General features: G+C 37.0%; 1 protein-coding gene across 1 annotated transcript in view; it reads left to right on the top strand.

Moving 5' to 3' along the window:
• LOC139745216 (uncharacterized) overlaps window positions 1-26,275 on the top strand; it is a 90,018-nt gene that overhangs the window by 63,609 nt on the left and 134 nt on the right. Inside the window, exons 2-6 of the mRNA XM_071655620.1 lie at window positions 6,708-6,847; window positions 10,983-11,202; window positions 17,374-17,517; window positions 22,499-22,607; window positions 25,488-25,669. Of these exons, the coding sequence (XP_071511721.1) occupies window positions 6,708-6,847; window positions 10,983-11,202; window positions 17,374-17,517; window positions 22,499-22,607; window positions 25,488-25,669 (795 nt within the window). The remainder of the gene's footprint in view (window positions 1-6,707; window positions 6,848-10,982; window positions 11,203-17,373; window positions 17,518-22,498; window positions 22,608-25,487; window positions 25,670-26,275) is intronic.

Genomic DNA, 26,275 nt, shown 5'->3' with positions numbered 1-26,275 from the left:
TAAATATAGAGGATCTCTGAATTATTTGCCACTGCTTTGCAAGCACTTTGCGGCTCCTCCTGATCCAATTTGCCTGCACAGTCATCGAGCCAACATTATGACCTTTTCTCCCAATCAAATGTTCTGATTAAACGTCATGATGCAAGCGGCTGCCGATAATTCAGCACTCTTTGAACATATGAGGGCACTGTTCTCAGGCTCTCTCTCTAAATGAACTGCATGGCTAAAATTGCGAGGGACACGTGTATCCATCATGATTAAGGCCATCACACTCTTTCCAATCTTCGTTAACAGGAGAAATATTAAATGTTTGATTTTTATCTGGTTTTCCGGACTGTCTCAGCTTGTTCATTTCAATGGAACTTAAGTCTCAGATGAAAGAAAGAAAGAAAAAAAAGCCAACAACATCATTGCAATGAGCTCTTGAGAATGTCTAGAAAGGTCACAGAGTGGTCGCAAATAAGATAGCAATCTGTCGGGATCCTTGAAAACCTTAATCAGGCATCGCAGTGAAACAGGGATGCTGGTAGAAGGGGAGAGAGAAGTAAATGAAACTCATGAGGTTTGTTATGTCTGAAGGTAAGAGCTGCTAGTTGTTAAAGGGGAATTTCACACCAGTCAAACCTTTATATAAGAAAGTTTTCATAAGCCCAATAGTGAAAATTTGAACAAAATTGGACAAAGATTCCTACTGAGATGACAAATTTGTGAAATTTTGCTAACTTTCACAAAACAGTTCTTTTGCAGTCAGTATGAATAGTCAAATGAGTGAGTTGATGCTGTCATTGCCTTACAACTTGCCATATACTTTGTACACAAAATCTTGAAATTTTGATTTTTTTTTTTTCAAATGCAATTATGCCCCAACTTCAAATCCTCATACAACGTACATCGACTGATCATTTGTTTTGTAAGTTATTAAGCCAGTAATAACATTATATTTTACACTTTTTTTTTGCAGAAAAGTGTGCATATTCATATCAACTGTTTGATATTTGTTTTACAAAAATTAGCAAAACTTCATCATTTTATAACTTTCCGTAATTCTTATCCAAATTTGATCAAATTTTCACTGTTGTGTGTGTAAAATTATACTTCTTTTCAGGCTAAGTTTTAACTGGTGTGGAATAGTTGAGACCTAGAAGAGGAACGTTTGAGGTGAGACTTTGTCTCGTCTTGGTCTAGGCATCATCTGGGCATGGATCCACGTTCCGTGTCAGCATGGTCTATGCCAAGGAAGAGGCATAGTGTTACTTTTCTTATGAGAGATCATTGCTCAAGACATCCATTTTACTGTTGTGAAAAAGAACATTAGCTTAGACTGTCTTTGCCAATATAATCTTGTAGTCATGTAGTCATCCTCCCCTATTTCTTTCCCAGTCTAGCTAAGCCACTGTGTCTCCACCATGAAAACCTGAGAATACAGTTTCCCCCCAGTGCAATCGGAGCTCCCCAAAATCAATCACGCTTTTCTGTCGAGACTGGCTGAAATACATCCCCAATTGATTTTCCGTAAAAACAGTGTATTCCTTACAACAATCGCAAATGTGGTATTGATTTCAGATCATATAACGTTTAGCTCGGCTCACCAAATGTAAACGTAATCTACAGCTTTGATGTGGGTGATAGTTCTGTCTGTGGAATGTACAGTCTGGGTTAGACTCCTGGGGTGGTATTCTGAACACCGTTTTATCTCTGTTGTAACTTGTGTTGTAACTTGTGTTGTAAGTCTGTGAGTTACAACACCGCTAAAACAGTTGTAAATCGGTATTCTGAAAACTGTTTTAACGGTGTTGTAAGTCATGATAACCACGCCCATCGCAATAATCATATCCAATAGGAAGTATTGTTAGAAGTAGCATCTAAGACATTTCAACCAATAAGATTGCTCCCTTGGGCAAATGCGCCTTGCTTAACTCTGCGCGTTTTAACAAGCGCTCATTCTCTGGCGTGCGCACAAATAGGACAATGGTATGCGCAGGTGAAGAGAGCCAGAGATGAAATAAAGTTACAACAGAAGCTTGATCATTATGCCTTCTTACCGGTTTTGACGTATAGTTGGTGCAGTAGGGGATTCGCAAAGCTATCTCAGATTGAGTCTTTTTATCTGAAATTTTGTTTAAAAAATAAGAAGATATCTGGCCTTCATAAGAGAAAACCAAATTTCATGGTTTATGGGGAACTAGACGCTTCTAAATTAAGTTAAGCCCTTGCAATGCCATGTTATTATTATCATTATTATTATTGTTGTTGTTGTTGTCACTATCTTCACAAGATATCTCTTGGAAATCATTATCACGTCAAGTTCCATCATGGAACCTTAGACTTCTAATACTTTTCTCAGGATTCGCGCCATCCCCAGCAATAAATATTTTTGAAACACCCAAAGATACTGATAATGAATTCTTATTGGTGAAGCTGAAGCATGACTTTGTATTATTATTTTTTTTTTGCCAGTATGCGCTCCTATGTTTATTGATACCATTTTTTAATTAAGACAAATGTTCTTTGTTTATGATGTAAAACTTGATCGATCTTGTGTTATATTTTTGTTGAAAAAGAAAAAAGAAGAAGAATGAAAATAAATGAATTGAATTGAATTGAATTGAATAGTGAAATCATATTAAAAAATATTTAATATTTTGTAAGATAATTTTAAAATGAAAAGTGCTTAAAACAAGTTACTGCCGACGGTGCCGGTAACCTTTCTGTTCATGTGTTTGTGTTTTTATCTATGTGCATAATTATGCTGCGCGTATGTACTTGCAATGTTACTGTTACCAAATTTTGTATTGTGGAATGAGCTCACATTTTGTCAAACTGCTATATCATTTGCCTTTCTGTACATACATTGTTTTTATTTTTTGTATATCTTTTTTATTTTGAACTCGCATACCACAATATTGACTTGATGAATTATCTCACTATCTAACATAAGTTAAAACGAAAGTTACAACGGAGTTAAAACACCTTCCACCCTGTTTTATCTCAGAAGCATAAATTTGCACGGGGCGTGACTTACAACAGAAGATAAAACAGTTTTCAGAATACCGTGTAATCTAATGGGTGTTCAGGTTTGCGCCCACTGTTACGCGCGTGCGCATACCCTAAGACAATGGTATGCGCAGGCAAAGAGTGCGCAAGATAAAACACAAGTTACAACAGAAGTTACAACAGAAGTTACAACAGAGATAAAACGGTGTTCAGAATACCGATTTGTTACAACAGACTTACAACAGAGATAAAACGGTCTCAGAATACCACCCCTGTAGTGCACTCATAGGTTTCCTAGCCAACCAAGTCACGGTGGACTGTTCAAAAAAAAAGAAAGATACACAAATACTGTGTCTTTGTTTCTTTCTGTAATTATTTAGAATCATGTCTGCCTTTGCACTAATTGGATGGTATGTTGTGGGATAAATCTTTTGGCGCAGACAAGAGAAGGTCCAGCAGCAAATCATGCTGGAAAGGCCACTTACATGCTGCAGTGAGACTTGCAAGTACAGTGTATGCCAGACGATAGGCTGTATGCTATGACAGCTTCATGGCCATGACAGTAGAACAGGAAAGCATGAGAGTGCTCTATATGCTGTGCGGCAACGAGAAAATTGTAGAAATTTGCACATCAAGGAAGAAAGTATATAAATCATTTTGCACTGTAGACCACGTTTTTTAAAAACATTTTCCATTTAGGTGAGAAATGAGTCTGACGCACTAAAAAAGTTCATCTAAGACAGAGACAAGTTACATTACGTAATAGATTTACGTAGTAAATTTACGTAATGGATTGTGCATTTTAGGTATTTGCAGTATTTAGAGTTTCAACAAATAAATGCGCACCTTGGATGTAATATTTAGAAATGCTTTTGAAAGAAATGAGAGAGAAAAGTTTCTTTTTGCAGTTCATCATTTCAATGTAGCCACATATACTGTGTCGTCATAAATCTGCGGTAGTGTGTGATTTCAGTAAAGGGGTCAGGAGCTGAGAGGAAGCTGAGAGGAATTAATTTTGGGGTGCACGATATCCACGGGGGGCCCCCTCCGCTTCCAGGAGGTGGGGGGTTTACCGACCCCGACACTTTGGAATGTGGAGAACTCGGTCCAAGATTTCGGCGCGGTGATCCGGTCTGGAGGAAGCGAGTGATGAGGGGCTGATACAGGGAGGGATCTGGGAGGGAAGTCCCCTGTGAGGATGTCGAAGATTTGGGAAGATTTGTCCAGTCGGCTTGTTTTGCGACGGAGCACGAATTCGATGAAAAACGTGCCTGAGACGTACGGCAGCATTGATTAGCATGCATACTCATTCCTGTCCGCTGGGATGAAAACAGTGTCAATTCCTTAGCTTGAAGGTGAAAAAAAACAACTCTAAAGTTTACCTTCTTTAAATCACCTCACACAGTAAGAAAGTGATGCAATTTAAGAGCATAATTGTATATATTCCTTCCGTCGCCCCATACATTTTTGTATGTATACGTTTATGATAGATAAACGATATGTTACTAGCCTACATGCAATGCATTACTACATACTGTGAGAGATGAACTTTTAGATGATGTTGATTTTTGGAACTCTTGTTGCCTTGTACTTCACTTTGTTTTGCTCTTTGCCTTTTTTGGCATCTGCATTTATGAATCTAATGTTTCATGATACCAGTATAATGTATTTGAAATATGATATGACATGCAATTCTATAGCTATGTGAGGCATCAAATGCTAACAAAGCTCCAAATTTTAGAGATACTGATAGATGGTAGTACTGCACTATTTTATTGACTTTTCTTTGATATGAGTCAGTTTCAGGAAAATTCTGTCATATACTACAGTGCATCAGCATGATTTAGATTTGAAGGAAGAAGAGAATAAAACCAGAACAAAAGACATAATTTTAAGATGAAAAATATGCAGCCATGAAATACTTTATTTTGCGTTAATTCTTAAATATAAGTTTTTGTTTAAGCCGTTTTGTGCATATTTGTGTTTGTGCTTTTGTGTAACTTGTCATGAAATCACAGTTAATATGTGTCCCATGGTATCAGTCAATGTGGTACTAGGTAGATTCATAGATATGGCTGTCAAGTACTGATGAAGGTAATTGACTGTTGTCTTCTCAACCAAGACAACATCCCCAATGTCTGTTTAGGCGTTCCTACCCAGAACCACTCTGGGACAGTGAGAATCGCCAATAGCTCTTTGGCGGTCTACCAGGGTGCTTAACCCGTTGAGGACGAGTCCTGAGTATACTCGGGCAGGTGTCTATGGGAAATGCGTATTGTAGCAAAATCAGTCCGTCCTCAACGGGTTAATACTGTATACGCTATATATTTTGTGGGTTTTTTTTATTTTCGCGAATTTCGCGAGTCGGGAGCTATTCGCGAAATTAACAACACGCGAAAATATTACCTTCCAAAATGAATCCCTTGCCTTGATGATACGAACATTTCAGTACTAGTATACCATGTCACGGCTTACGGAACAGACCATACTGGCTAAGCTTGTTTATGTAAATATAGCACGTCCACGTCTACTTATGAATACTGTAGAGAGCCAATCCATTATCGCAAGGGGACCACTCGTCAGAAATCTAGTGCGATGGACTTAACCTCTTCAAAAATGTTGAATTCTAACTTACTAGTTCGCAGAGTTTGGTAAGTTTTTTTTTCATCCAGTGTATAACTAGTATCATTCTTATTTGCTAGTAAGTTGAAAATTCACATTTTCTTTGCCACTTCATATTTTCTCTGGTCCCCCAATCGCGAATTTAACCACTCGCGAAAATGTGTGACAGCGGCAATTCGCGAAAATTTATGTACGCGAAAATTATAGCGTATACAGTAGTCTCAGATGACAGTACTTTTATGGGGATACCATGGAGTGGAATGGCTGTCCTGGTTTGAATATATTCAAGAATCTCACTAATAAAATGTGTACAGCTTTATCACTGACCTCTATGTAAAGTAAATACACACAGCCAAAGAATCTTGACTTGAGTCAACTGTTACCAATGAGCATACACTCTGATGCACATACAACATGTATTTGCTGATACGAGGCTGACGGGCGCTGTATGTGTTTTTCAAATGTACCCTGGTGGGCAGCGAATGGAGATTAATCAGTCGTACCACCTATGTTTCCCAACACTACACCGGTCTTTAACGTCCTGTGTTGCTACTTTTCCCGATGTGATGACCATGATGACTATTGCACATTGCTCAGCACAGTCAGCCATGGACATATTGTGCATGATGTGTCTTCTTGAGATCAATGACCTCTACACTTTAGCTCACACAGTCAGAGCTGATCCATACTGTATGTGCCTTGTATCTTGTGGGTATAATATTTCATGGACAGGGACTTGTAAAACAATTGTAAAACAATTGTAAGATAAGTGCTTGAACTCTTAATCAACAACCATATTGATGAAAAAAGAAATAAGTATTATCAATTTTAAAGAAAAAAATTAATCATTTTCCACCCAAAATACAATATACAATGCACATTGGGTTATGGGAAGCAACATTTTCATGATTTGCCACTTTTGCGAACGTTGGTCTACTTGCAACAGTTACAAATTGTGAAATATACTGCGTATACTGTATTCTCACCCATAAAAGCTTAAGCTTCAGATATTTGTTTGATAGACATCCTTTTTTTAAGATTAAATTTTGATTTAATTTCCTTCATTTTTGTGTTTGTCTTCTTTCCTGCAGTGCTGCTGCTGTGTATATCTTCCTCACAAGCAACTACGATCATAGCCTTCCGGGGGCAAACTGCCAAACTTCCCTGCCAAGCGTACCTCCACATGCACGCCAGAGTCAACCCCAGTACCGTTATTGTCTCATGGACAGAGGTGAGTAAATGTAAAGACTCGTAGCGTATTGTCAATGGCAAGCAGTCTAAAGAAGTGACAACGTTATGGCCACAACTAGGGCTGGTTTAAATAATTAAAGGTATTGTTTACCATTGGGAGCAGTGACTTAGAAAATGTTCGAGTATCACATTTGATGCGTAAGTGAAGTCAGATATGTATCACAAAACATCCTACCATATAAAAATTTAGCAATAGAGCCTGAAATATAAGGAGATATCACTATATTTCTCAATAAACCATAACTGTAGACGTTAAGTCTAGAAACAATTTTATTATTATAATTGTTGTTCACATTTTGTATATCTATTACAATACTTGATATTGAATTTACTGATTAAAATGTTTACATTGGTTGTTTCTATCCCTAACTCACATTTTCTGTTTTTTTTATCCAAAAAAGTGATATCTATATGTTTTTGTCGAAAAGTGAAATAAATATTGAATTGAATTGAATTTTAGAACTAATTTGAAGCACTAAAGCTGGGTTTTTGTTTCATCTGCAAATGGTAAATAATGCCTATAATTTATTTGCTCTGGCTCATGAAGTCCAGGGTTAATTTTGTTGTAGAAATTAAACGATCTCTTCCTCATCAGATTGGTAACTTTGAATTTTACTGCCTTTTCTACACTAGAGAAAGATCAGGTGGAAGTGGTTAAATATATATTAAATCTGCATAAAATCAGAATACACATGTACTCTATTTTTGCAAATTAGATAGAGAAACATAAACATTAATCCTGTGAAATATGTTGCCATTTAAAAATCAGTTAAAGATTTGGAATTGATAAGCTCTTCGAAATTCATAAATAAAAACAAACAACCCATATAACGGTGGTGAAGAACCAGAAGGCTGCTATCGCCTTGTAAAATTTGATAGTGAAAAAAAAAGTAACAAGCCACATAGAATTGACTGTCACATTCAAATTTTGTACAATTGTAATGTCAAAAGTCCACCAACTGGTTGCATCATGATGTACCCATTTGGGGAATTTATTCAATTCTTTTTTTCTTTGGTTAAAACCACAATAGCACTTTCTCTTTTGATTAAAATGAGGGGAATTTCCATTTAATCAGGACCTTGATGAAGTGCAGTAACCTCCACTGCCATTATTACATCATCGTCCAGCATGATAGTGAGTATGAGGAACTGAGAGCTTGTGTGAAGCTCATACATCCACAGCCAGAACACAGAATCAGCACTTCAAATCAAGGAAACAAATTGATGTTTATTAAACAAAGATATGTTGGCTTTCATGTATTGTCTATCTTTTCATTTCCAAAATGAATGATGAAATTCTTTAATCTTTAATTTAATCTTTCATTTTATCTTTCTTTTTATCAATGGAGTTGACACTAATGGTACATTTATTTTCGTTGATGGCCAAATTGTCAAACAAATTTGAGTGATTTGACATGCAGTCAAAAACAATGCAAAGTAATCCATCTTCAGATAAACTGTTTGTAGGTATTGGTTTAGAAAGCAAGAAGAAGAATGTCGCAATTCTTGAGATACATGCAGTCCATGCATGGATCTCTTGTGACTACACAGAGGCTGCCTTTGGGATATTCCCAGTCCCATGTACCCAAATTTGTGTGGTTATAGTGTGATTAGCATTATGATGAAAGAAAATGTTACATCGTTATGATTTTACTATTACTCCACATGATCCAGAACAGGACAAAATGTTACAACAGTTTTTATCTCGCAATGCTATGTCATTACCAAGGACGGGGGTGTGTGGCAGAGAAAACTGTACAGAAGGGAAGGGGAGGAAGAGAAAAGTCACTAAACTCGCCATGACCCTCTTTTTAATTTCATTTCCTGTAACACATAAGACGTGGGGCGGACATCCAGCCACTCAGATATCCATGGGACATTCCGCCTAATTGAGTCGAAGATGAACCACTTTACTCCATGCTGCTTTGAAATTAAAGCCTCTCCAAGCCCATTTTGAGTACATGACAGTACATTTTCAAGAAAGAACAATGCCCACAAATATTGGATTATATGGCTGGTAATGCATTAAATACATTTTGTTGTCTATTCAGATTTACAAGAGCAGCTACATTGTATGATAGCAAGAAACTATTAAAAAAATGCTTTGCTGGAAATTGTATTCTTCAATAGCCACATTCGCCTAAACAGTATCACAGACCAACATTTGTCTGGGTTTGTGCTGTCTTTCTGTATTTGAGTTGCATAATTATGTGCAATTAAAAAAAAAAAAGGAGAAGGAAGTATCAATGTCAGTCTATATTTATGTATAGGTTTCAAGTCTATCTCTCTACATTTGCACACATTTATACAAACACATCATCCCTCATACACAGGATATCTGTATTTACCACAAATGGAGAAATAACTTATAAATAAAACATTATTAGGAAATCATTGGGAAAGTAGACACATCGCTGCTACCTGTGACACAAACACATATAGGTAGCTGGCTCAGCAGCATCTTGTTGTACATATGTCCAGTGATGGCCGACAGGGTCAATGATATCTGTCCAGGGGTAGGGCTGTCAGAGGGCCAGGAAATTGGCCTAATAACTGTACAAGGTTTCAACCATCTGGCCAAATTGGGATCTCAAAAGTGGGTGATATATGTTATATATATATATTTTTCCTCTCTCTCATTCTCCCTGAGCTGAAGGGCAGACAAATCAGCCACTTCGCAAGTGACCAGGTGAGAGGTGAATGAGCGAACGAGCGAATCTTGTCAAGAAGATTTGCCTTCACCAAAGTAATAACATCCCACCTGTGCAAACTCCCAGGGATTGACGGAAAGCGTTCCATGTACTTGGCAAAGTTCCCAAACTCACCCTTCAGCCACGTCCTGAGACGTTGCCGTCCTACAAGTATTCTTGTAAATTCAATGAGAAAAAGTTCTCAAGAGCACTGCTGGTCCTTGTTGCCGCTGACACTTCAATATTTGATAGCTGTTTGGAAACTTTCTTTTTGAAACAGCAGTGATACTTGGAAACATGCCAAATTTTGTCAGGTTTAGCGCTTACTTCAATGCATCACAGATGCGTAGTATGAAGTTGACACTAAAAATAATCATCTTGATCGTTTGGGATATAGTTTATCTCTCAGATTTGTTATTGCTAAACTATTTACATAGCTCTCATCGGTAAGGGACATCGAAAAGAAAATTGTACAATAGTGCTCCAAACTTTGACAAAACTTCATTATGTAACTACTTTGATAATATTCTCTTTGTTATCAATTTCCTGGTAAGCATAGACATACACTAGTCACTTGTTTACACTGAAATAAAAACAGTTGCAATTATTGACCACAACTCCAACAATGTCCCATGTAGGAAACCAAATCATGAAGTGTTTCTCTGATTACCAAAACTCTATGAAGGCACTTGGTGTTGAGACAAGGAGTATAATAGCCAAACAGAACAATAATTGAAACTTCAATGAAAGGGACTCCAGCTCTCTATTCATATGTACTCATCAATCAGTCAAGCAATCTCTCAATCAAGTTGGCTCTGACCTTATTAACAGTATGGAGTCATGTGTATGTTTCTACCGAAATGCTTTGCATACAAGGTGCGAATGAGCTGCCAGCTACTGTTTTTACTCTTTTCGTTATCTTTTTTCATAGTCTGAAAGAAGAAAATTTGTTTGTGATATTGAAAGTATATTATTCCTGAAATTTTGTTTATTATGCTCTGTATATATATAATTTCCCCATTTTTTTAAATAAATGCATTCATGACATCATGATTTTTTTTACTTTTTCATATATATATTTTCATTTTTTTTCTTTTTTAATGTGAGCATCACTACCTTCTGCAGCTTGCAGAGCCTTGCAATCCTGTCGAGCATTTCGTGAAGTGTTTTGTCCAACAAATTTGTTGTACAAATTTGCTCTCAGCCAATCAGTTGCAAGGATTTCTGTAACAGTTTGTCAGAGAAAATATCTAACAAAATGCTTCATGAAATGCCCCCCCTGTTATATTCAGGATTGAATGCAACTTTCCCAGATATGTCAGAAGTATTCAGATCTTATCCTGACTGCCTTTGTAAATTCATGGGACTAAAGCTTTCTATTGTATTTTTTAATTACTGTGTTAAAAAACAACAACAAACAAACAGATGGACACATCATTGGAGCTGGTCAACTCATCCCATCCAGTCAATGGACGATACCAGCTGGACACTCCACAGTACAGCCTGCTGGTAGTCAATGTGGACCCGCGGTACGACAACCGCACCTTCCGCTGCATGGCCAGGGGCATCGCCGACCCCGCCTCCCTCAGCACCCCTACGGCCGGACTGACCGTCGGGATCACCCAGGCCACGCTGACCAGCACAGGTATGGTATGGTGTCCCACCTCCCTTTGGTGGAGCAAAGAGGATGGGGTAGAGCATGCGGTACTTTGGAGCATCTTGACTACGAGTTGTGCCTTTAATTCTTAGGCTGGCAGTTTTTGTCTTATTCCACAGAGCATTTCTGACACTTGACAAAATTTAGTCAGATATTTACCCAGTTTTCAAACAATTTTACCACATCAGAATGCAGTGTTTGCTCCAAACTTTTTTTTTTTCCTGCAGACGAGCTCATCAGGCCAGTGAAGCTTTGAAATGTTGACCAGCCCACCAGAGGATGAGCGATTGATCTTGCAGCCATTTTTAACTAGCTGCTGCTGGTGGGCTGAGTATTTATTTTGACTATAATTCCTGGAATAGCGCCGTGTCAAACGTTATGATATGACAGGGAGTGTCTGAGATGTGTGCTGGAAATACATTTGCTGCCTGCCTACACATTATCCTGCTCTGGCATTACTTTGATCTATCACTGAAGTTTATAGTGAAGATGATTATGGCAACACCACATTACCATTTATGCTGCCCTGGACCATTTCCGAATGTTAAATCAATTTCTGTAGATGTCGTCACGATGATTTAATGCTTCCTGGGATTTTCACATTGAAGAGAACAATAACGAGAACATTCAATATTTATGTACTAAAAATAAAGTGCTGAATTTTTCATGCTTCATTTTACAGCGAGTTATCATTTCGAACTCTGAATAAAGCTATATTTTCAACACATGACTTGCATTGCAAAGATATATGATACCTAAGTGAGTTTTTTTTTCCATCCCATGTTTCATTTGTGATGTCATTATTTTGTTTTATTTGTCGAAACAATAAGGAAATGTTCTCTGCATCAACATGGTTATTTGAATAACTTTTTTTTAGAGGGAAAAAGGATGAAGCTTGTCAGATATCTTGGAGAACTCTGCTATTGAAGCTGAGGAAGATTTCACATTTGGAAGGAGTTCATTTACTTATTGAAAATCATTCTAGATAAAGTGTCAGAGCAGGATCTTGAGCCCGGTTCCGAGACTAGCATGCTTGCATCTTGCCCAATCTCCTTGCGATTCATGGAAACTATTACCAGCTAATAACCAGAGGGGAGCTAACACTGTACCAAGTATATGAATTTTGAACCCTTCTGGTTTTAGATCAATTTTTATATACTATGTAAAGCTTTGTTGTTGTTGTCTTTTATTCTGGTTTAAAAAATGTTATCTGATGTGACCATCAATTGTGTATCTCATGACTTTTTATTCCCCCCCCCCCCCCTTGTCTCTTTATCCACAGTTTAGGTTTTAAAGGCAACATGGTTCATCTGTTAGCAAATGATTTCATTGTTTTGCAATGACAACACATGAATGTATTGATTTGCAGTCAAATGAATGTCAAATGCCATCAGTGATAGATTTTGTGCTATAAGCTTTCTCATTTGCATACCTTACTTTAAATAATTAAAAAGAAAGATTGACCTAAAAAGACTATTGTGCTGTATTATGGCAACCATGCTTGCTGTATTATACTAGTTCTTATACTGCAGTTACACATTGTAATTGCAATTTTAATATACACTTAAAAGGAAAAATTTCCTGTTTAAAAAGGTACTTGTTATGGTGATTTTACCTTATTAAGTTTGGTACACAAACTTCTCTAAAATATTTATGTATTTTTTGTTACTTAGGAAATCATGTTTCATAAAAGTAATCTTTACACATGTGTAAATATGGCTACTCTGAAAGACAAAAGGATTCTTGAATTCTCTGTCATTGACTCTGATAGTGGCAGTTGCGTAGTGGAAAAAAAAAGTGGAAGCAATGATAGGGGTGTCACAAAATGCTTTATATGATAATTTGGATGTCATGAATGTGATACGTTCATGACACAATGTGATGGCATGGGAATTCCTCACTGATTGTTTCACCACAAATCACACGTGACATAATGCCATTAACGTGGCAGGAAATGGCTCAATATCGGTGGCAGTCCAATAAAACATTCCATCCCCGCCGGCTGCGTTTCCTCCCAAAAGTTCTTTGAATATGTTCTCCGCGATGGTAAGCTGCGTGTAGACACATGACTTTATAGTGCACTGGGAATGGATATATCGATACAGAGAAACTGTGCACAAAATTTCTTATCAGTGCAGAAATGTGGTGTCTGTTTATGTCTGACAAAGGAGAAAGGTGTTATCTTCAAGCAGAGTTATATTCCATTCTGTATGGCAATGAACCGAGTGTGTCTCACATGTTCTTTCGAGTCTCCTTTTTTGAAGGTTTCTCCAGGGAAATACTGCATACGCCACATTTTTTTGGGGAGTCTGGTGCTATATGCAAATCTAAAACAACATGAAATATTAACTCTAAACCTGACGTGAATGTGACGCATGCACGTACATTCCTTTGTTCATTACTATGCTCCAAGATCGTGAATTCAACCACTCGCAAAATTAGCGGGAAGTCCCTATTCGCAAAATATTAGATTTGCTAAATATATAGCATATACAGTAGCTCAAGAAAAGTTTTTATCCTGAGAGTACATAATGTGCAAGTTTTAACTTCTTTTAATCTTGGGCTTCTTTTAAAAGGAAAGACAAAAATTTAACAACTAAATTTTTGAAATAAAATGAAATGATCAACATGGTTCAGTAAGATATGCCAAAATATCAACAAGCTTGAATTTAAATGCAAACTTTTTTGTGTGTTTGCTTGTATAAATGTATATATATATATCTATATCTATATATATGTGTGTGTGTATGTATGTTTCTGTATGTATGTCTGTATTTGACACAAGTAATAATGTGAATATCCTGCAAAATAAGCCATGCCAGGCAACTTGAGAATCCGCAATATGATACCTCTTAGAGGTCCCTTGTAATCTTTCTGAGAGAAGTTTGCCAAGAGATTACGTACAGAAACCAGTTCTTGGCTTCCTTACAAACAGATGTCGAAACTGCAAGATTGTGCTTGAGTTCTGTTTCGAGTGTCAAGCCAGTAGTTTATGGTACAGGTCCCCCCATTTTTAACACAGTTTTTTTTTACAGCTATGTACACATGTCATGGGGCCTTTTCATAATGCTGAGCTAGAAAATGTAAATTGACCGCATGGTCATGCAATTGTGTGTTGTGTATGAAAATCTCATCAACAGAATCAAAATGCTTTGTATTTCCAATAGGCTGCCAATCAAACTTGTTTCTTATGATATATCAAATTTCATGAAACTGGCAATTCAAGAAAGAAATTGAACTGTGCTTCAAGTGAGCACTGACTCTGCGTCATACATTCATTCTTTTGAATTTCAAAAAAATATTTTTGTTTTTTGTTTAGTTGTTTGTTTAACAAACATGTTCTATTGTTTGTTTTTGTTTTAGTTTTTGTGGTTTATGTGTACCTGGTCAAGACAATTGCAAACAACAAAAATGTAATTTAACAGACAGTAAATGATACCGTGTGATGTTCATGTTGCATAATCCTGTTTTGCCAGAACGTGACCAAACCAATAAGCATTTGTGGGCTTATAAATAGACTACATCTGCCAGCCAATGTGCTGGGTTACATTTGGAAGTTAAGTTTGCCTTGCTGTTGGTTTTCATGGATAAAATCATTTGATCATCAGTCATTATTTTTGGAATTGAGGTTACTAAATGGAGTTTCTCTTGTGTACATTTTATAAACAACAACAACAACAATATATATGTATATATATATATATATATATATATATATATATATTTTGTTGTTGTTGTTCATAAAATGTACACAAGAAATGTTTTCAATATATAACTGTAAATGCTGCAGTGTACATTATCAAATGATTTTGACATCGGCCTGTCTTGGTCAGAGATGGGAGAATGACATGCATAATATGTGAATCACATTTATTTCTGAAACATTTTTTGTTTTTCTATTTTTGAAACTGGGGTGATCAGAAATAGCCGACTATTTTTGTAATGAGAACACAAATAGTTGACTGAGTGCTAGAAAAGAATGAGTTAGACATTAAAGGGATGGTATAGTTTTGATTTAGATGGGGTATTCATATTTTCACTTTTTGTGAGATAAGTAGAAACCACTTATGAAATATTAAAGAGCATATAATTCTAAGAGGAATTCAAAGTTTATTTGATGACGGTTCAATTTGAAATTGCTGAGATAGCCAGAAACAAAGTAAAACAAAGTGGTACTTAAAAAAGATGGGTTCCACATTTTATTAGGACCTCTTTGTTTGTTTGATATCTCGGCCATTTCAAAATGAATTTTCATTAAATAAACTTTGAATTCCTCTTAGAATTGTATGCTCTTTCATATTTCAGAAGAGGTTTCTGATTATCTCACAAAAAAAGTTGGAAACCTGAAGTCCCACTTCAACCAAAACTATACTATCACTTGACCAGCACCATGTTGTCATGTTTCCTGGCCCTGTTTTTTGAAGAGTTAAGATTGATTATAAAGTTGATTTCTATCATAAGTCTATGGCAGCCTGTGTGTTAAAGGAAATTTAAAATCGATTATATATTTTGATAAACCAGTGCCCGGGGGTGGGGGGGGGGGGGGGGGGGGAAGTGGTCTGTTGTGAATTAGGGACATGATTTATGTGCATTGCAATAATTATTAGTTCTCATGGTTTATACCTCCATTTTTAAAAAGAAATTAGACAAGAAAACCAATTAATTTTTAGTAACTGTCATTGCTCATCTGGAGTCAAGAAAGACCACCTTGTAGTTAAGCAAGATGAACGTGTGGTAACCATAACTTTGTCATGTGACTTAAAAAACTAAGAAATCCAGTATTTTGTGCATGATTGTATTAAGAAGTTCCAAAACAGAAATTTGTTCGCAAAATGGGTTTGATGCATTTCCAGATATAATTGTGAAGGCCAGGTCAACCATCGCCCAAGAAAGAAAGAAAAAAAAAATGGAGCAAAAGTGTACATTATGCATCTTCTTAATCCAGAAGTATTGCAAGGTTGATGGTTTTTAGCAGATTCATTTTGTTTTTCATTTTTTCAATATTTTATTGATTTTAAGAATCACGAATAACACAAGTAAATATGAACAATTAAACTTTCTTACTTTACATGAACATGGCTAACCAATAGCCTATCAATATTATCATAATAAGCTTCAAGTTCTTAAAACAGTAAACATACGCATGCACTTCTACTATTACTGTTAACTAATGATAGGTTTAAAAAAAGAAAAAAGAAAAACTAAGAAAAAAAAAGAAGAAGGAGCAACCCCTTGTTTGATAACACCGATTCTTTGTTCAGACAAGAGACGAGAGCACCCACTATACAGCATACAACATGATTACGGCAAAGTGGCGATTTCGCCAGTTCCACAAGTTTTGCCGTGTCATGTCATTGGGCATCAATAGGCATTCAGCGCCTCACACGTTGATATGGAGCTTCTTTGCTGAATTTCTGTGAAATGCTCCCCTTTAAGCCTTCATTTCCTCAAACGGGATGTAAGGACATCTCTGTCACTCTGTGGTAACATGGAATAAAGGTTCGGGACAGGTGTTTGCCTGCCGTGCGTTACTCCCGACCTTTTGACGTTAACCTTACTTTTTCTCCCCCTGTCCCCAGCCCTTGATTTAAAGTGCAACTGAGTTGAAACCTGCTAAAAGACCCCATTAATGACATTAGAGCCATCCCTTTTTGGTTTATACCTGGAAGGGTAGATCTAAAACACCTTGAATATATTGAACTATTCTGATCTTCATTTTACCAGCATCAAACCTGAAATGGAGGCTAATTCCTCCCCCCACTATAAAGTCTATAACAAAAAATATTGCTCATTCATTTTGTGACATCCCGATTGTGTTGCACCCAGAAACGTTGCTGCTATTTCCGACTGGGTAAAATAGGCTAGTCTGCTTTTAAAAGCTACGAATGTAAAAAAAGAAGAAGAAAGAAAACAACAACAACCAGAGCCCAAAAGCTAGTCTTCTTGGGCGAAGGTCTCTCTTTTGCTATCATGTATTGTTAACAGACATCTAGGCTAATAAGCTTTTCAGTCTGATCCCTGCCACGCATGAGAGAGGGACATCCATGGAGGTACATTTATACAAAGTAAGTATGATTAATTATGGCGCCTCTCATGGCTATTTGTGCATGCACTATAATTACCTCTTTTTCTCACCACGTTTTTTAATTTTTTAATCAGAAGCGGACCAGCTTGTAGATGGCAATGAAACGTCCACGTACATGTACGATGAAACCAACACCACGACGACAACTCCTGTGCCCCCAGCGCCACTGCTGGAGACTGAGTTGAGGAACACCAGCGAAGTTGAGCTGGTGGTTGCAGGTAAAAAAGGGAGAGACGATGGTGCATTTGTCTGTGAGAAGGGAATGTGTGGGGGTAAACCGGTAATGGAGAGGTCTTTGGGGAACCTTTCGGATGAAAGTCGTCTCAGTGAGCAACTGATTTGATAGGCTGTTTCCCATCGGGAAATACGGCTACAGCAAAATTTGCAATGTGCGACCTTATGTGTTCACACTGATAGGAAAAACTGCAATGTTCCTGCACCAGGGAAAATTTTGAGGGTTTGGGTCTGGGTCTGGGTTTGGGTCTTGTTTTGTTTTGTTTTTGTTTTTTTTTTTTTGTTCTTTTTTGCCAGTGCATTTGCACATGCGCTATTGGCTCTGTAATCTGCTTACAACCATGGAATGTTACATGAACAAAATACTAGCTAGCCGGCTAGCTGCAATTCACAGGTGATATTTCTGTGGTAAGGGCCGTTACTCCAAATTGTTGTTGGTGACTTCATGTGCGTCAAGAGAAATTATGCTTTCAGCGTGCAATGTCTCCAGTAATATTTCAGCAGGTTGTAATCACAGTTGCTGAGTAACTTTCACCAGTGTTGCCAGATTTTCTAACATTGCGATATTTCACTGATGGTGTAAAAGGCCCCCTCATCTAAAACAAAAAAAAAATATATATATAGACTTTAAATTGTCCCATGTAGAAAATAGAAAAAAAAAAGAAATTGGACTGAAAAACAACCCTAGAAAATGATTACACTTGAATCAAGGGGGAAATCCCTACTTCTTCCTCTAGTTAATCCCTGGTGATACTTTATTGGAATTATGGTGCCACTGGGATTAATTTTCATAATAAAAGATAAGGCATTTTTTTTTTTTTAGCAATACTGTTACAGCCTCAAAGTAAACTTTCAACAGCCACTAGTTGAACTAGTGATACTTCTCAACAGCACTGAAATCCTTGTAAACAATTTTTCTTGTCTTTACTCCCTTCAAAAAAAGAACCAAAAAAAAAGGGGAAAAAAGACCTCTTGCCTTGAAGTTGGATGTTTTTCATCTGCTGTTTAGTGTGGGGGAGTTTGTATTATTTCTTTGTAATCATTGCAAGGGATGATGGGGGAAGCATAATGTGGTTGTTTACAGTTTTTGGTGCAATGAGCTGCTATGTTTAGCCAATCAAGTCTACATTTTTTTTTTTTTTTTTTTAAGAGTGAGGCTGACATTGTTCGATATTGTCCAGCTCACATTTTCCATCTCACGTTTTCATCTGTAGAATCATTGCATCATATACAAATTATATTTCAAACTTGATTTCTTGTTTTCCTGGGTTGTAGATTCCATAGAATCCTCCTATCTCTTCCTTTTTTTCTGTCTGTCTGTCTGTCTGTCTGTCTGTCTGTCTGTCTGTCTGTCTGTCTGTCTGTCTGTCTGTCTTCCCCTTCTCTCTATCTCCCCCTTAAATCATTCCCTTCTTTGTCGTTGAGACTGATTTAGGGATGTAGGTTACCGAATTAGCTTTTCAAATTGGCTCTGTAGTTGGTCAGATTGGCTAAGTCCTCTGTCATCTGCTGTGCTTGAGCCGTTTTTTAACTTTATCATGGGCCTGGGAACAAAAGACTGTCAACGGTTCACGCTAACTGCGTGATTTATTGCGTAGCATGGCAGCATAACTTGTGAGCTCGAATCGGGGACAAGAAAGAAGTACATGACATTTATGTCTGGAGACACCAAAGTTTCTGGCAGTAAAAAATAAAGTTCATTTACCTGTGATTTGGCAAAGTAAACTTCAGGAAGACAATAGTGTAACGCCATCATGAAAAAGAAAATGAAAGATATATTCTTTGTTTTAAAAAGAAAAAGCAGTGAAAGACATGGGCAAAAGGTGAGTTCATATAATCAACAGGTAGACTTTCTGGTGCATGAGAATGCTCTCTTTGATAATAAAATAATAGGGACTGCATGCATGCATGCAATTTGCATCCATTAACAAAACTGTAGAACTGGAAGCACTTTGTGCATGGCAGAAAGGTTATCTGTAATTAAGATTTGATTTGGAATTTTGTGGGTTCTGTTTGAAATTTAAGAATGAATAGCTATAAAAGCATGTTTCGCATGATGAGGAATTCCTTGGTATTTAGGTCTCAAGTCAGCATGTTGCAGTAATAATCTCAATGAAAATCAGAATATTTCTTTTACACAAAATTTTACTGTGTTTTACCTAGTTACATGAGATATCACATCAATTCAAGTTCATGCTAGCTATTTCTTTGATAGCTATTTCTTTGCTATTTCTTTGATCAATATTTACAACAGCCCATATCTGGGGGAATTGTGCCTCAGATTTGAACAAAAATCTGCTGACGTTCAGGGATGAAAATTAGGGATGAAATGCTAACATTTAAACATTTACTTTAAGGGGCTAGTAACTGATGAAAGATAAATACAACATACTTTGGAAGACCACAGCCATATGCACTACGATGCATAAAGGTATGCCAGTGACAATTGTGATGTAAAGAGGTTTCTGTTTTTTTTTTTTTTTTTTTTTTTTTAGTAGTAGCCAAACAGGGTTCAAATTATCTCATTTAAAGAAAGTTAGCACCAATTAAAAGAAAAATATTTTGAAGTTTCTCTCATAACTCTTCCCCTCCTCCATTTACCCTAAAGAAAAAGAGGTTAATTGTACGTAACTATTTCCACTGTTTTCTATTGTCTTTGGAATCAGAATAAATTTGAGTTTTGGGGGACTGCAGTGAATTGGATGATAAAGTGATCATGGTGTGTAGGTGCAATTTTGCAGTGAAATGCAATTCATTTTTTATTCTTTATTTTTTTCAAAACAGAAATAAAGGTTTTATACTTCACAACCAATACAACATTTGGACACACCCCTACACTGTATGTCTTGAAAACGATGATACATTCTTACTTTAGATTTCCCCGTTGCCTTCAACTCCGAACAATGTCACATGGCCTGAAGGAACTGCCCAGCTTTATCAAGCAAATTGAGTGAAAGAATCGATAGTGCACCTCAGAAGAATCCAAAAGGTGGCGGGGGAGGGGGTAATGATGCACCTAATGGGGTTGTTTTGCAAATGTGCGAAAATCAAACTGTCTTGAGAACATATATAGGACAGTGTGACGGCCGTAAGGGGGAAGTTCCAAGATTATGCTGCATACTACTGCGATGGAAAAGGTCAAACTTTCAGAAGTACGCCCACTCGTGAATGTAGAGTAGACCCCCGACATTATGCTCCTTGCTCCACTGATCTCCGGAAAGTTCACGTGGTTCTCCACCCCGTCATACACATTGAACATGAAAGCAAAGGGAGGCTAATTTGGCATGGACCTACAGTAATTGCCAACCAGCACTCATGCACATTCATGCCCTAACTTCTTCAAGCTGTGAGCATAGTGAATTGATGCATATTTGCACTATACCTAAAGAGTACATGTTTGAAGCCTTTTGCTGAAACATAAAAATGGAAATGTGAAAAGCTAACTTTGCTTCTCTTTTGACTTATCTTGAAAGTGTGACAAGAGTATTTCTCCCCTCTTCAATGCAAATTGATTAATAGCCATAGAATTTCCTTGGAATCTCTTACCAAGATAGTGATCTTATTTATTTGAGAGTGATGTATCTAGCTTTGCTCAGCATATTTACATAATAATTCCTTGTCATAGGCTGGATAAACTCAGAGCAATGAATACTACAACCTAAAGAATCTCCTCCTTTCCAGGGCCCTATTACTTCCATCAGTTACCCTCACCCATTCTGTGTTATTAGAAACATTAAAATGTAAGAGTAGAGAGGGGGCTCCTTCATCGTCTGCATCGTTTACATTAAAAGAACAAGCTATATCATGAATATTTTTGATTCAATACCTCCTATAAAGCTTTGGTAAGCCCCTCATGACCCTTGAGGTACAAACTCATCGCACCAGATGAAAGTGCAGAGTCATCCAACTAAAGGCCCCTGTAAATTTTGTTTTTTTTCGATGGAAATGTACTCAGACAAAGAAAATTATTGAGATAATTGTTTGAATGATCTTTCTAGGAGGTGAAGCTGTATTTGCATTTTCATTCAGAAACACTTTGTTGACAAACCATATATTGAAGCCAAACTATATTGTCCAAAAAAAAAAAAAAATGAAGAAGTTGTTGTATCACTGTATGAAACAAGAACATTTGTTGGTATATGATACGTGTCGTGAATTACATCAGATATTGATTTTCTATTCATTACAACAATTGCCTGTCTGAAATTACTTTTTGTTTGAACTGTATCTTTACTGAGGCACTTCATGAATTATTTTCTTTGAGCGTGCCATGAAATAAAATGACAACTGCGCATTATTTTTTGGGTAGCATTTCAATACTGAGCTTTAACTGAGCTTTCAAAAATGAACTTTTAAAAACGAATTAAGTTGCAGACCTGTGTTACACAGGAGAAGGAACTGAGAGGGAAGACGGGAGATTACCGAATCAGAGGGAGCAATCTTGATTCGAGAAATAGCCAATTAAACTGCCCCGAAGCTTGCGCTTTCACATGGCCCAAAAAATTCTGTAAATGATGTCGTGGTTATATACTCTTGGTGTTATGTATTCTGTATAGCTAATGATTGATTTGTTCTTTAAATAGCTATGTAAAGTATTGTATGCAGATTTTATTGGTAAATGACATAGCTTCATCCTGGAAAGCAGACACATGTGCTCAGGTACACATGCACACACATACCATAATTTTAACCCAGCACACATAGCTATACCACATTAACATGCACACATACCATTAACTCGTTGAGGACAAGCTGCTTTTGCTGTAGTACACATTTAATGTAGACCCCTGCCTGAGTATACTCAGGACTGGTCCTAAACAGGTTAAAGTAATCTGACATACTCAAATCTATAATACCAGTAGGTAATACATGCAGCTTTCCAAGTGCTATGTGTACTTGAGAATTTGTTGCCTTCACAACTGTCTAAACCTTGAATTTTGCTGCATTCCTCCTGTGTTCTGTCAGAACCCAATCCCCCAGGCCAGCCGAAGGCAGTGAAAGTCAGCAGCAAGTCTGTCGTATTGTCATGGTTGCCTAGCAACGGGCCCGTCTCCAACTATACCGTCAGCTACAGGTAAGCATTGGAAAATCCTTCAAAAGGGCAGTTTAAAATTAGTTTCAAGTCCTTTCCAACTTTAATACATCTTATTTTCTGTTGCACACAGAAAAAGATGATGCCCTATATGGCATAGTGCAAGACTAAAAAAAAAGAAAGAAATAAGCTTCAAAGTAAAGCTTCTTTCAAATTAGGGGGGAAAACTGGGAAAGGAAGGGAAAATATAGATTCTTGAATGCAGAAAGATGTTGAGCATGAAAACATAGCAGCTCTATCCCTCTTTTTGTGTGTGGTAATTATGTCATTCTGCATGATACAGAGTTACTTAACAGTTATTTTAATTAGACAATTTCCTTGCAAAAGTCAACTTTTTTTGTTGTTCTTATACAACTGTAGTAGAATGATTAAATGCCTTATAAAAATCCCAAAGGATATAACTGTCATACAGTTTAAACTATTCCATTTTCCCCTTTACTCTGACTTCAGTTTTCAGTGTTGCAGTCATTGTAGGGTAGCTTTCATGTCATTTATGCTTTCTACACTCAAACTGCAGCAATACAATGTACCTGTCTACTTAAAGAATTGAATTATTACCAATTGAAAGCTGTCTCTTTCTCTCTCTCTCTCTGTCTATCTCTCTCTGTCTGTTTCTCTTTACCTTTTTCAAGCTAAAGAAAGAAAGAGAGGAAAAAACAACAACAAACAAATAAGCAAACCAGAACCTGCATGGTCATCTATTCAAACCTTTGCAAAGCCCTTTCCTCTTTTCCAATATGACACCAGTACTTTCTGTATAGAGATTTTAAAACCTTAGCAGTTCCCCTCGTCCTTTTCACAGTGACAGCAGAAGACATTTACTTATTCATACTTCTTTGTAATGAAAGCATGAAACAGTCTCTAGTATTAAAATCTTGAGATGGTTGTAGAAGGTTGACAAAAATGATATCTTTTATCTGAACGTAAAACAAACTAATGCAGTTTTGAGAAAATTCGCTAAAATCAATCTTAACCCGTTGAGGACGGACTGATTTTACTACAACACGCATTTCCCATAGACCCCTGCCCGAGTATACTCGGGACTTGTCCTCAACGGGTTAAGTGATGAAATGTGTAAAGCTGCATGAAAGTCTGAAATTGTAGAACTTGTGCAAAATAAAGCAGCAAAGGAGACTAGTGTACCGAATATGAGCCTTATTCGTCTAAAAAAAAAGTCATGTTGTGTCCAAAAAAAAAAGGATGTGCAGTTTACAATTGTACAGCCATCATTTACTCTGTGAACCTCAACTTCATTATGATAACCTAGCAAGGAAATAAAGAGTCAGGATTTTGGAGACAATGAGGGGAGATCTGCCCCCGCCCCCCCCCCCCCCCCAAAAAAAATATATATACATAGGCTGGACAGCATGTAACATTGAGGTGACAAGATCTTTTTTTCTCCTCTCTCCTCACGCATCCCTGACTAACAGCATTTTCTAAACCATTATAGTCCACCATCATTACCTGTGTGGAAGTCATACATGTCCTCTCTGCTCATAAAGCACTTTTTGCTATATTCATGATCAGCGGCATATGTCAGAGCATGCCAATGTTTTGCCAACATGTCGGAGTAATGTCGCAAACTACGTAGTTCTCGCACCTCCAGTAGCGTGATCACAACACGTCCATAACTAATCTGGGCATCCATGCTTTCCTGTGTGGTTTGTGGGACCGAGAATTCGCAGGGTTAAACAAGCAGAATCTCTCCTTGCACTTGTCATCGCTGGCAGCGTGGCTGTCCACCCCTCCATCCCTCTTACTTCTTCTCCCGTATTATTTGCCAACATCTTCGACAACGTGCTGCCTGCACCGTTGCCATGACTACAGCCTGCAAGCCGATGCATGAAAAAAAAAAAAAGCGTAGCTCGTCGTAAATGGAAATGTCATTCGATCCTGCGGACTACTCTGAAATGGCTCTGAATTTACCTTTCTTCTGCCGCGACTGATAATCTGATTACGAGCACATCCCTGAAGGGGGAAGAGGGGGGGGGGGGGGGGGGCTTGGCTTTTAAAATATTCCTCACAACATGTCTGTAAGGATCATTTTTATGCTCCTCTCTTTTAATGAGCCATTAAGGAATGATCTTCGATCTTCATTAGGCACATTTCTCTGGAAATTTAAAGTCATATTTGAATCAGAGACAGAGAGATTGGAAATTAAAGGTCATGTTTGAATCAAAGACAAATTAGGTATAAAGAATTTCAACAAACAAAAAATTGAAATTGGATTCTTACCAAAAAAGATAGTGCAACAGTTACTATAATAGGTATAATGTGTGTAAATACTTATGGAGGGTGCCTGTACTGTTTGTACCTCTGAAGAAATTGTCACTGATCTGATTTATAGGCAATATCCATTAGTTGATATTTGTACTTTTCTGATGTACTGGAATGACATACGTGTAGGTCCATGAATGTTTCCTTGATAATGCGAGACAGATCATTTTGCAGTTATTCAACCTTGGTTGTGATTATCTACATATATACAATGGAATACAATACAATCAGATCATTTATATAGTGCTCTTACACAGTCAATGACTGGTTTCACAGCACTTAGCAACAAAATTCAGTCACAGATTGGCATTAAAAAGAAAAGTCTGAAGATTCTTCTTGAAGACATCAAGGCTCTAGGCTCTGGGTTGTGTCTTGTGACTGTAGAAACTGTCTTCCTCACCTTTTTTGTCCTTTTTTAAAAATACTTTCCTACTATATTATTAATGATATTCTTATGCATATCATCATTATCATAATAATATCAATAATGAAACCAGCTCTCATCATCATCATCATTACCATCATGATTAAAAAGTATCGACAAAAAAAATCATGATTACGTTGCATTCGTTTTGACATTCGTAGTGCTGGAAATGAGACGTACCAGTGGCAGACAGCCGACAACCCACCTCCAGGCAACAGCTCCACCTACACCGTTACCGGCCTCCAGCCATTCTCGTACTACTTCTTCCACGTGAGGGCGCACTTTTCCACCGGCTACTACAAGGACAGTCCTGTATCCACTCTCATCCGCACGGCGCCAGCCAGTGAGTCGTTCATTACCCCAAATTTTAATACCTTCCATTTTTTTCTTCTTTCTTTTATTTATTTATTTATTCATGTATTTATTTATTTATTCATTTATTTATTTATTTAATTATTCATTTATTTATTCATTTATTTATTTATTTATCTATTCATTTATTCATTTTTTGTATGGGTGAGAGTGAGGGAGAATCATGCATTTCTTTATTATGCTGATATTATGCCATTCAGCAGTAGGATGAAAGTAACTGTGAGAGGGTGGACAGTTTGTAATATTTGCCCATGGGCAGGACATTTTGATATGTTGAATCATTTGGAGAACATTTTTGTACTATTTTATAACAAATGGCACCAATTAATCAAATGGCATCTTTAAAAGCAATCAATAGAAGATAGTCTAATTATTTATGCAATGCTAAAAAAAAAAAAACACGCAGGAAAGAAAATTGTGGTAATATGTGGCACATAGGGAAATGTGGTGTACAGAACCTGCATACATGTATGTCATATGTAATATTATTATAACTACTACTAATTACTAAAATGACAAGTCACTGTCTGAAGACAATATCTACCTTATATTCTTTAATAATGAGTGAGAAAATTTA

Source organism: Diadema antillarum, unplaced genomic scaffold (genome assembly GCF_040938485.1).
Source record: "Diadema antillarum isolate AM-2024a unplaced genomic scaffold, OU_Dant_1.0 seq00001241_RagTag, whole genome shotgun sequence".
Lineage (NCBI taxonomy): Eukaryota > Metazoa > Echinodermata > Echinoidea > Diadematoida > Diadematidae > Diadema > Diadema antillarum.
The sequence above is the reverse complement of the archived record's forward strand: the minus strand, read 5'-3'. Positions and strand labels throughout refer to the sequence as shown.